The 13,487-nt window shown below is 24.0% G+C and overlaps 1 protein-coding gene across 2 annotated transcripts in view; it reads right to left on the bottom strand.

Moving 5' to 3' along the window:
- The window catches only part of LOC122504273 (potassium voltage-gated channel protein Shaw), an 83,093-nt gene that overhangs the window by 55,420 nt on the left and 14,186 nt on the right, over positions 1–13,487 (bottom strand). For both annotated transcript variants that reach the window (XM_043615303.1, XM_043615304.1), the window contains exon 2: positions 12,488–12,866. In XM_043615303.1, coding sequence (XP_043471238.1) covers positions 12,488–12,814 — 327 coding nt within the window. In that variant the 5' untranslated portion in view covers positions 12,815–12,866. The remainder of the gene's footprint in view (positions 1–12,487; positions 12,867–13,487) is intronic.

Genomic DNA, 13,487 nt, shown 5'->3' with positions numbered 1-13,487 from the left:
TTATTACTGTTTTTGAAAAATTTTACAATTAAAAAAATTCGTAATATTCTAATTTTACTTTTTTATTTTACTACTTAAATGGTAGTTATATAATATCATTGCAGTCTGACTAATGTTGTCTTTTACTACTTACATTAAAATTAATAGAAAGTTAATGTCTGACTAAAGTGAAATTTTGCTACTTTTGTCAAAATAAAAAAAAATTTGATTAAAAGTGCTTTTCACTACGTAGAGCATTATGGAATTATAAGTCTGACTATTAGCGACTGTGACTACTTATTTTAAAAACAGTAAAACGTTTAATGTCTGACTAAAGTATGGTTTTACTACTTGCGATAAAATAAAAAATTCATATTTCAGAAAAAAAATGCGATTTACTCCTTAAATGCAACTTATAAGGTAATATTATAGTCTGACTAATATTGACCTTTACTACTTATACTAAAAGTTATAAAATCTTTAGTGCCTGACTAAATTAAATTTTTACTACTTGGACCAAAAAAATTTGTTGGAATAAAAGGGCCTTTAACTTTTTAGAACTGCATGAACATAATATGACTGTCTTACTAATGGTGTCTTCTACTACTTACATTAAAATTAATAAAAAGTTAGTGTCTGACTAAAGTAAAATTTTACTACTTTTGCCAAAATAAAAAAAAAATTGATTTAATGTACTTTTTACTACTTAGAACTTTATGGAATTATAAGTCTGACTAATAGTAACTTTCACTACTTATTCTAAAATTGGTACAACTTTTAATGTCTGACTAAAGTATGGTTTTACTACTTGCGATAAAATAAAAAATCATTTGTCTGAATAAAAGTGCCTTTTACTACTTAGAACTGTATGAAATTATTAGTCTGACTAATAGCGACTTTGACTATTTATTCTTAAAACAGTTGGAATAGAATACTAATTAATTTAATAAAATGCGAAGAACTAAAAATTTTTAAACAAAAAAATTAAATCCTTTTTTTCTCAATAATATATATTAAAAGATATTTTGAAAATATATTTTACTTCGTAATTTGTAAACTTGTATAATTACAATTTTGAAAATGATTGCAAATGTTAATTATTATCTGAACGAGGCCAATACGATCTAAAGGGAATAAATAATTATTTCCCATTTGAATCGAATATTAATAAGAAATTGATTATTGATTTATTTATATTTAATTCCTAAAATTATTGATTGAATTTAATTATTGATTCGTTAGGGGATTATGAATTAACTATAGTTTTAGAGGAAAAAGCCAAATGCAGTGACAATTGATATTGACGCGTTTATAGTGGGCCAATATTGTGGTCCCAGTGCATGGTAGATGACATGCATAAATTGCACGGTAAACAGAAACAGTCATGTATTTAGTAACAAGATATACAATAGACAACATGATTATACTCCTGGGATTATAATATCTAGCCTACAGATAATAAAAAAGAATATCTACAAACATTTTTTTTCTACTTCAATTAAAAATACATGTAATTTATATTATCGCGCAATATCTCATTGTTTCCCGAAAAAAGAAAACTATTTTAGATTATATATGAAAAAAAACTGCAAACAAACAGGGCCGGCGGAACCTATATGGAGACTATGGAGCACTCCATACTCTGCCGTGGATAGAGTATGGAATTCCATAGACTAAAATCATGACACATTTTATTAATAAATATATTTTTCCAAGAAAAATTATTGAAAATAAGTTGTAGGATTCACAAATAAAGATAAATTGTTTTTGTAATGTAATATTGAATAAATTATATCAGTCAACTAAATAATTTAAGTTTTTAATTTTACCTCCCCCCCCCGGTCATCAGTTATAAGAGCCATTGAACTCCATAGTCTAAAAAATTTAGTTCCGCCGGCCCTGCAAACAAATATTTCGTTTGTGTGGTGGAAAACATCAAAGGAAAATTATTTTACTTTTTATTCCTTTTAAACATTATTTGCTTTCCGTTCAATTTCATTTTTTTTATTAAAAAAAAAAAGAATTAAAAAATAAATTAACAGTCAATATGATTTGACATGAATGTTTCAACTCTTGAAATATAAACGACTTGGAAAATTGGTTATTTAAAAATATAAAAAAAAAATTCCTAATTTGAAAAAGATTGAAAGAATAAATTATTTTGAAATTGAAATATTCGATATTGTAATAAGAATGAAATGAAAAATATTTTCAATATGTCAAGAAATTTTTTATTTTCTATTGACCTTAATATTGTTCGTTTCTTTGAAAAAAAGTTAAAATTTTTTTTTTATTTTTATGTATATATATATATAAAGCAAAAAAGATATTTTCTTTCATTTCTTTTTTTAACCTGGGAACATTTTTCATTCTGCATTCAACTGTAAATAATTTACTTCTACTCTACCTAAAAGTGCAATTTTCTGCTCTCACATATATGTACAATATATAGGAGAGAAAATTGTAAAATGTAGTGTAGAAATTTATAAACAAATGGAAGAAAATTTAATGTTATTCTCAAAATTAAATTATTCCCATTTGTAGAGTTGATTTTTTTGAAAATTTTAGTAAAATGAAAAATTTCAAGTGTTAATATAATATTTTGCATTTAGATGGAAATATTTTAGAAAGAGGAAAACAGATCAGTGAACAAACAGCAACCAACGACTCGTCTGACTAAATTGCAAATTTACGACTTGGAGGGAAAATTTCAAAAATAAAACGTATGTCTGACTAAAATGTTTTATACTACTTATTAATTATATTTTTTCTGCAGATATCAAATTGAGACGAAAAACGAATTAAAACGTTGCTTCGCAATAACATTTTTAATTCTTTTTTCATCTCAATTTGATATCTGCAGAAAAACCGTGTAACAGAAAATTTATTTTTAAGATTTAAAGAAAGTTTGACTAAAGCTATTTTTTACTACTTGTAATAAAATTTGCATGAGTTTAAAAAGTAAGTCTGACTAAAACCGACTTTTACTACTTAATTTCTAAGTACTAGTACTAGTATAAGTACTTTTCACTACTTTTGAATTTGCAAAAACTACCAAAAAGCGTTTAACGATTTATTGTAGCAAAATAGTAAAAAAAAACAACAATCAGTCTAGCTAGAAGTATCTTGCACTACTTAAATTGTAAACATATGGAATAATTACAGTCCGACTAATATTGACTTTTACTACTTGCACTAAAACTACGAGATTGTAATCCGTCTGCTAGAATTGTAGTTTTACAACTGTCACTAAAATTTCAACTATTTGAAACAATTTGTCTGACTGAAACAGGGCTTTACTACTTTATCTACTACGGAATGAAAATAAAAAATAATATTTGTCTAAAATAGCCGTTTTTTCCCACTTGTAGAAAATATTGAAAATAAATAATAAAAATAATAATAATAATAAAAAATAATAAAATAAATAAAGACTATTTTATAATTTACCATTTTTGAAAAACAAGATATAATTATATACAAAAATAGAATTATTACCTACTAAAAAAGAAAAATTTTATTGTCCGACCAAAGTTGAGTTTTACTACTTGGGGGAAAAATGCAAACATATATTTAATAGTAAGTCTGACTAAAATGTTTTTTACTACTTACTTACTTAAAATTTATTTCTAAAATTTATTAAAAGTGTCTGACTGAATGTTGGTTTTACTACTTGCAACAAAATTTTGAAGAGTTTAAAAATAAGTCTGACTAAAACGGACTTTTACTACTTGCTACAATAATTAAATTTATTTTCAAAATAAGTGAAAAGTATCACTGTCTGACTATAGTTACATTTTACTACTAAAAAGAAATTTTTATGAGTTTAAAAATAATTCTAACTGAAACGGACTTTTACTACTTATTACAATTAAATTTATTTTTAAAATGAGTAGAAATGATCACTGTCTGACTTTAGTTACATTTTACTACTTAAAAGAAAATTTTCACGAGTTTAAATAATATAAGGATGTCTAAAACGGACTTTTACTACTTAATATAATTAAATTATTTCCTCCTGCTTACTACTTTCTATCGACATAAAAATCCATAAAATAAATAAAATAATTTTAAAACCACTATTAAATTTACAAAATTTTGACTTAAGTTACGTTTTACTACTGAGAACAAAAATTTGCACGAGTTTAAATAATATAAGGCTGACTAAAGCGAACTTTTACTACTTAATATAATTAAATTTATTCTTAAAAAGTTTATAAAAATCACCACTGTCTGACTAATGCTGTGCTTTACTACTCACTACTGATTTATAAGTTGATAAAAAAATAAAATTATTAAATAAAATTATTAGTTTAACAAACTAGCAATTTTTAGAATTACTATTCTAAAAATTGCTAGCGAATTAAAAACTTTAAGGCTGACGAAAATAAACTTTTACTACTTGCTACAATTAAATTTATTTTTAAAATAAATAGAAATGATCCCTGTCTGAAATAAGTTACGTTTTTCTACTTAAAACAAAAATTTGGACGACTTTAAATAATATAAGGCTGACTAAAACATACATTTACTACTTATTGCAATTGAATTTATTCATAAAGTTAACAAAATTCACCACTGTCTGACTAATGATTTGCTTTTCTACTTACTGATGAGTTTAAAATTGATAAAAAAAATAAAATAATTCAATAAAATTAATAGTTAAATAAAAAAAGGAATGCTATTTTAAGAATTGTTATCGAATTGAAAACTTTAAGGGGAGACTGCGACGCAATTTTCAGCTATACGAAGACATTAACTTAAAAAACCATCAAAACAGTTCTTATAGTAATTTTTCGCGAGGAATTAAATAGTCATAAAAAAATTGGGTCAAACATTTTTATTTTTCGTAAAAAATTAAATATTTTAAAACCCATCCGTAAATTTATAGAAAAAATGTTTATTTAAAAAAAATTTACACCTCTCGAAATTTTAATATTTACTATTTTTGAAGCTTTTTTTTTTAAGAAAATTCATTTTTTATCCAATAAAATGTTACTAAAATTGTAAATTTAACTAATAAAAATCATTTAAATTTATAAATTTAAAATTGTAAATTTGTAAATTTATTTTTAAAATTTAAAGAATATATTTTTCATGAAAGATTTTAAGTTTTATGTAATAAGATAATTCACTCTTTTATTTACATTTAAAGAAAAATTAATTTTTCTCCGAATAAAATTCTTCAAAAATAGTAAATATTTAAATTATGAGAGGTGTTCTTTTTTTTAGATAAATATAAACATATTTTTTATAAATTCACGAATGGGTTTTAAAATATTTAATTCTTTACGAATAATAAAAAATTTCTTAAATTTTTAAAATTTTTTCCAATTTTTGACCCAATTTATTTTATGACCATTCAATTTCCTCTCGAAAAATTACTATAAAGTTGTTTTGGTGGCTTTGTATAAATGAAAATTGCATCGCAGTCTCCCCTTAAAGTTTTTAATTTGATAACAATTTTTAGATCATAATTGAATAACTATTAATTTTATTTAACCCCTTCGCAGTCTAGTTGAAAATCGCTTGTGGTCCAAAAACGGTCCGAAAAAAAAGTTTACAAAAAAATATGATTTCATCATATATAAGGTTTTTGGGGTCGCTGAATTCGAATTTGAGGTTAGTTTTTGAAAATTCAAAATGGCGGATCCAATATGGCGACCAAATATGGTGGATAATTTTAAAATTAAAGAGTTTTAAGGGAAATTCATTTCTCGGGGGTTTTCGAGGTCGCTGAATCCAAATCTGAAGTCAGATTTAAAAAATTCAAAATGGCGGACCCAAAATGGCGATTTCAAAAAAAAATTTTTTTTCAGATGTTCTTAAAACTCGTTACTCGGGGGTTTTCGGGGTCTCTGATTACAAATATGATGTCATATTTTCAAAATTCAAAATGGCGGATCCAATATGGCGGATGATTTCAAGATTGATGCGAAAAAAATATGAAGTTACCTCAAAAACCCCTGAGTAAACATTTTAGACAAATTTGTCAACATTCAAAAAATTTGATCGACATATTGAATCCACAATTTAGCATTTAGAAAAACGAACATCAAATTCGAATACAGTGACCCCAAAAAACCCCGGGAACCGAATTTCGATCGAAACGCATAAATTTTGAAACTATCCGCCATATTGGATCTAACATTTTGAATTTTGTAAAACGAACATCAAATTCAAATTCAGCGACCCCAAAAACCCCTGAGAAACGAATTTTAATCCAATCGCATCAATCTTGAAATTATCCGCCATATTGGATCCGCCATTTTGAATTTTGAAAATCTGACCTGATATTTGTAATCAGAGACCCCGAAAACCCCCCAAGTAACGAGTTTAAAGCGAATTTGAAATTTTTTTATTTTTTGAAGTCGACATTTTGAGTCCGCCATTTTGAATTTTTTAAATCTGACTTCAGATTCGGATTCAGCGACCCCAAAAACAGTAGTATGTACTTCGCTACTAAAATCAAATCATGTTTAGTATTTTTTTTTTGAGATGGCCATATATGGCCACAGACGCGAAGGTGGCACGACTTTTCGTGGCCATATATGGGCCATGGACTGTTAAGGGGTTAATTATTTTATTTTTTTATCAATTTTTAAAATCAGTTGTAAGTAGTAAAACATAAAATTAGTCAGACAGTGGTGATTTTCATTAACTTTAGGAATAGATTTAATTATATCATTAAGTAGTAAAAGTCCGCTTTTGTTCAGCCCTATATTATTTAAACTTTGTATAAATTTTTGTTCTAAACAAAAGGACTTTTACTACTTATTTTGTATATTTGGAAAAAATGTTTTCCCAATATAATGATTGTAATAACATTAATAATATCAATAAATATTATTTATTCAAGTTAATATTAAAAAAAAAATCTAATAGAAAAATATTTTTTTGATATTACATTATACGTATTGAGCATTAACATAAAATGACAAGTTACAGATGTTTTTTCCATTTATTAGAGAGAGAGAGACCCGTACGTTCGTACACATATATTATAGGGAGCTAGAATGTGGTGAGGTTGATTTTGAAGAATGACAGTCGTTTTATATACGTTTCACGTGTCGTATAGATGCTGAATCACAATGAAGTCTCAACGGAAACGGATTGCGTATTTTTTTCCAATATTTGAATCCTTGCGGCTATGAACGATCCCTCACGGACCATTTTAACACAACTTCAGAGAAAGTGCGGAAAATCCATGAAAAAAAAGAACTCTTTTCCCTTTCATCTTTTCTTTATTTATTTTTATTTTCTTTTTTTTTTTGGTACAAAAGTATATATAGAAATCGTGTCTAAAATACCTGAGTGAGAAACATTTTTTTTCCCGCTATCAAAATAAAATGTTTTGAATAAGATAATTTATCATTTGAAAAAAAAAGAAAAATATTAATTTTTCTTTTCTTTTTTTTTTACTTTTTTTCAAATGATAAATTTCATATTTGGAAAATATTAAATTGAAAAACAGTTTAAAAATCAATATTTATATGTAAAATTGATTGTTTAATTCAAATACAAGTTACATCTAGTTTTGAAGCACTGACAAATATTAATCAACGAAGTTGATTCTAATTCTTGATATTATATAATAGAGTTTCCTGTATAATTTACTGCCGTATTGTTTACAAAATGGAAATATTGACGTAATCGAAAATGTTATTATAATCAATTTATTACATTAACTTTATTAATAAAAGTGTTTATGCATCCAATTCTAATATTTAATTTTCAGTCATTCAATATTAAGGTTTAGATTGACTAAAATTTTCATACTTTATGCAAAAAAAAAAAAATATTTCAGCTATTAATAGAAAAATTGATTAACGAACTATTATTTAGATAAACTCATTAATGAATATATTGTCTCATTAAAGTGTACGCAATGTTATTATATTTCCTGCGCGCGCATAATTTTCCCAGTTAATCAATATTTTAATATTTGCTATCTAATATTTAATTTATTAAATAACTTCTTCCTTTTTTTTTGATTTATTTACTCACTATCATTAAAAATTATAATTACAAGATAATTAAAAAAAGTTTTTTTATTTTTAAAAAAAAACTAAATACATTTAACAAGTGTTATTTCTATTATTAATTTTCGGGTTACTTTATACGGTACTTGAAATTATCGTGTAAATGGTCCATTTCGAGTGTTATTCAGTGTTACAGAGGTGAAACTGGTTATTATACAAAGGACGTTACATACAGAACAGAGATTGTATATTTGGAAAATTGTACAAGATTTCATTGCACACACGTGTATGTAATAAATATATGCATAAACACGCATGTATTTATAAACATAATAATGTATACAATACACACACACATGTATATTTAAATCTGTGTGTATGTATATAAACTGTATATGTTGGAGTAAAATTATTCATTCCTAATGGACGAATGCAAAAAAATGCACCAGAGAAAAATGTATTCTGCATCTTGATTTCACGAGAGAAAAAGATATAAAAGAATGGTATTGATTAAGTTTGACGTCAGAGCTACGGTTTTAAAAGACCGATGATACTGAGTATTTTATATATATTTTTTTATATATATATACATATATATTTACAACGAAAAACATGACAAAGCACCTCGTTAACCATTTCGAAATATAAAAATATCTGGAATATTCAATTAATATTCTTATATAGTTGAACTCAATAAATCTTAAAACTTTTTATGCGTTTGCACAAAAAGCTTAAATTTGATTTAAATAAAGTAAAGAGTGGAATTTTTTATTTAAATTTATATTTAAATTTAGACGTGGAAATGTATATATTTATATACTTTTATTTATTTAAAAAAGGAAGGTGGTTACTATTTCTAAACAATATTTTATAAATTTTATAAATTTTATAAATTTTATAAATTTACATTTAAATTTAGACGTGGAAATGTATTTATTTATATATTATTTTTATTTAATTAATTTATTTATTTGAAAAAAGCTAGGTGGTCACTTTTTCTAAACAATATTTTATAAATTTCATAAATTTATATTTAAATTTAGACGTGAAAATGTATTTATTATTTTTATTTATTTTATTTATTTATTTGAAAAAAAGGACTCACAAGGTTACTTTTTCTAAACAATATTTTGTAATCCTTTTTGTCTAAAAAACGGATTTCTAATGATAAATATGTTTTCTTAAAAAGTTTTTCTATCAAGTTTTGAATTCAAAACAAAAATTTTTTTTTAGTTTCTTTCAAAAACAAATCTCTAAAAATCCTCCTCCAAAATCTTTTTTCTCTTATAAATTTTAGAATTCATAGAAGTTACAAACGATTGCAGAAATTCAATTATTTTTAAAACTAATTTTTTAATAAAATTGAAATTCAATTATTTTTATAAATAATAAAGCTTATTGTAGAATTTGAATTTTTAAAAAAATTATATTTTTGCAAAATGTTAATAATTCAAATTCTTCTTGAAATTAGTTAAATTTGTCAATAATATATTTAATTAATTATTAAATATAATTGATTTATAGAAAAAGTTTTGTTAAAAACATTTTAAAGAATTGAATTTTAAAGAAGTTACAAATGATGATTGCAGAAATTAAATTATTTTCATAAAAGTAATAAAATTCTTCTTAAAAAAGTTCAATTATGTTCAAAATTTTAAAAAAAATTCTCTTTAAAATTACAATTATCTTTAAAAATAACAAAATTTTTCTCCAAAATTCGAATATTTTAACAAAATTTTCCTGATTTCAATGATTTTCAATATCTACTATTTTAATAAATTTCCTAAAAGAATTCAATTTTTAAATAAAATTGTACACAAACGTTTACAAATTATTTTCATAAATAATAAAATATTTTTATGAATTAAATTATTTTTATAAATAATAAATTTCTTTTAGAAATTCAATTATTTTCTAACAAGTTTTGTTTTTAAAAACAAATTTTCTAAAAAGTTACGATTTCTGATATTTGTATTTCCGAAATTTGTAAAATTCTATAATTTCGATAAATATATAAATAATAGTATAACATAAATTTAATATATTGATAAAACATTTTTTTTATAAAAAATGTTCTGCTTGTTAATTACAATTTTTAAAGAGATTATTTTTAAATTAAAAAATTTGCATAAATTCTATTTTTTTTATTTCAATTTTTTAACAAAATATATAGTATTTTTTTTAAAGAATTAAAAAATTTTTATGAATTAAAAACCAAGTACATAGTATAAAATTTTTTAAGGCAAACTTAAAGTCAGTTCACTTTTTCAAATTATAGCAAAAGTAGTAAAAAATTGTTTTAGTCAGACAGGCGTTTTCAATATATATTTACACTGGCATTGCAACAAGATTTTTATACAATTTAAACAAATTTTTTTAAAATTACAATCGAAAAAGTTGTTGACAAAATTGAAGGTTTGATGCCTAAGTAGTATAAGTCAATTTTAGTCAGCCATTGTAATAAATAAAAAATTAGAAACGGAAAATAAGGAAATGAAAGTGACAGAAAAATTAATAGAAAAATTAAAAAGTTGTTGATAAAATTAGTGTTTCGATGAAAGTAGTGTTAGTCAATTTTAGTCAGCCTTTAGAAAAAAATAAAAAATTAGAAATGGAAAAAAAAGGAAAAAAAGTGAAAAAAATCTATTTTACCCAACAGAAAATTATATTTAAATTTTATTTATTTATTATTATAATTTTGTTATAATATAGAGCTCGACAGTACTCGACAGTAAATTTATAACAATGCCTCCAGAAATCAATGAGAATGAATTTTTATCTCTTTTCAGAATATAAAATAAATAATTATCCCAAAAAGGGAAATATGTCAACCGTAAATTAAAAAAAAAAAATATATTTTTTACTGCAAAATGAAAATATTATTTAATTTTACAAAATTCTGCTCCACTGAATATTTTTTTAAACGGAAAATGTTTTTTTACTCTTGGGAAAAATTATATATTCCAAATGGTAGAATTTAGTATCCTTTGTAAAAAAAAATGAAAGAAAAATGTTGAGAGAATCGTCAATGTTTGCTATTAAAAACTATAAATGTTTGACTTTATGTAAAGAGAGAAAATCTCCTAACATTGTATGCCATGTTTCTATTATTCTCTTTTTTGCTTGTTTTCAATAAATATTCAAATTTCCTCAAAAATACTAAAAAATTTTATTAATTTTTTTATTTCAAACTAGTACAAAAATTATTGTGGATAAACAATAAAAACTAGTTTATCTAAAAGTAGTAAAAAAAAGTTCGTTAGATTAAAATGTTTAAAAGTTGAGAGTAAGTAGTACATGCTAATTTTAGTCAGACATTACTATAGTTTATAATTTATAATATAATCTAGAATTTTTTCATTAACATTATAATTTATAAGTAGTCAGACAGATAGTCCTATCATTGAAATTTGATCAAAAGTAGTAGAGATCAGTTTTTAGTCAGACGTAAATAATTTTAAAGATTTTTTAAATTACCAAATAAGTGAAAAAAAGGTTATTTTATAAAATATAAATTTAAAAAAGTGTTTTTTTTTCATTATAAAAAAGCGTCTAGTTGCAAAGATTAAAAAGACAGGATAGAGAAGAAAAAAAAATTGCTATTCTACATTGTAATTGAATGGGTTTAAATAGAATTTATGGAACTTTTTGATATTTTTCTCATCGTCTCCGATATTGATCTAAGGTTAAAAAGTGGATTTTCCTCCCTAAATGCAGAATGGAGGATCTTTCATAATCGAGGGTTGGATCAACGTCAGATTTTAATCAGCTTCTCAGAGAATAAAAATTCAATTTCATCCTACAAATTTTACTTTGATACTCTTTTTTTTCTTATTCGTTTATTTAAGTAAAATAATTTTTTTATGAATATTTCATTATTCTAATAAAGACATTTATTTATTCAAACAAATTTTATGTCTCTTAATTCAAAATTTTAAAAATTAAATTCCTTTTTGACAAGTTTTTTTTTAATTATTTTCTAAAGTTTTAGCACAAATTTTAATTCAAAGATAATTTTAAAAATTAAATTCTTTTTCGCAAAGTTTCTTTTATATTCAATTTTATAAGTTTTAGCATAAATTTTAATTAAAGATGATTTTAAAAATTAAATTCTTTTTTGACAAATTTCTTTTTTATTCAATTTTCGAAGTTTTAGCACAAAATTTTAATTTTGGACAATTTAGTTACAAATTTAAAAATTAAGTAAGTAGTAAGAAAATGTCATAGTCAGACAGCGTAGTTTCAATGACTAAAATTTTCGTACGAGTAGTAATGGGACTTTTTAGTCAGACAATGAGTTTAAGAATAAAAATCTGGGTCGCGCAGTAGTACAAGTCAATTTTAGTCAGACACTGATTTACTTATCAGTTAAAACGCACGTTCGATTCCCGACAACTGAGAAATTTTTTTCGCTTTAAAAAAAAATTCGGATTTATTTTTCTCATTATACTTTTGGTACTAATTAATTTAGTGAAAAATTTTTTCAAAAAAAAAACTAAAATTCTGAGAAGAAAATTGAAAGTTACCTGTGTATACGTCATCCAACAGCAAGGCTCGACCTGGTTGGAATCAAGGCCCCAAAAATCCAGTTCCTCTTCAAATAATGGTCCACAGACATCGGTGGGATAATGCAATTTGCCCGTTCTATAATAATTGAGAACTTGTGCGAACACTCCCGGATGTCTGTCGAAAAAATACTCGTTGAGGATGGGGTCATAGTTGGCCAAGGCTTCGGTCAATCTCGACAGCCTCGTTGCCGGGATTTTCTTTAACGTCGCCTTGTAGGTCTCGTGCCTTATGCCGCCCACATTCAGAACCACGCGGTTCTCCGCGTCCATGTTGATCAGGTTCATTTTGACCTAGGCGCTGCTACCGTTGGTCCCAATGCGAAAATAACCACCTGACCTGCGTCAAATTTAGGCCAAAAATTTTATAAACAAAAAAATTATTCCCAAAAGAAAGTGCTAAATTGAAAACAATAATAAATATAATCAAATAATATAATTAAATAATAATCTAAATTTAAAATAATCAAATGTTTAACGTCCGAGTAGTTTTTATGTTCTTTACTGGTAAATTTTTTTTAATACACAGTTTTTCTAAGGATACGAATCTTCGATTCGTTTTTTGTCTGAATTTAAAGGGAAAAATTTGTTAGGAAAACTGATTTCTAAAAATCGAAAAAAATTATTGCTACATTTTTTTTAAAGTTTCTTTCAAAAGCATATCTCTAAAAAAGTAAAAATCCTTCTCCAAAATTTGTTTCCTCTTATAAATTTTAGAATTTATAATTCAACGAATCAAAGATTCGTAATTGTCTCATTTTAATAAGCTTAGAAAAACTGATTTTTAAAAATTCAAAAAAATTATTGCTACACTTTTTTAGTTTCTTTTAAAAACTTTTTTTTTTAAATCCTCCTCCAAAATTTTTTTTATCTTATAAATTTTAGAATTCATAAGACAATTCTAAATTTTTGTGTCTTTTTTGCTATATGAAATCACCACGAATTCTAATATAAAACCTTC

This window comes from Leptopilina heterotoma, unplaced genomic scaffold (genome assembly GCF_015476425.1).
Source record: "Leptopilina heterotoma isolate Lh14 unplaced genomic scaffold, ASM1547642v1 Lhet_287, whole genome shotgun sequence".
Classification (NCBI taxonomy): domain Eukaryota; kingdom Metazoa; phylum Arthropoda; class Insecta; order Hymenoptera; family Figitidae; genus Leptopilina; species Leptopilina heterotoma.
Note: the sequence above shows the minus strand (reverse complement) of the source record. Positions and strands in the feature narration are given on the sequence as shown.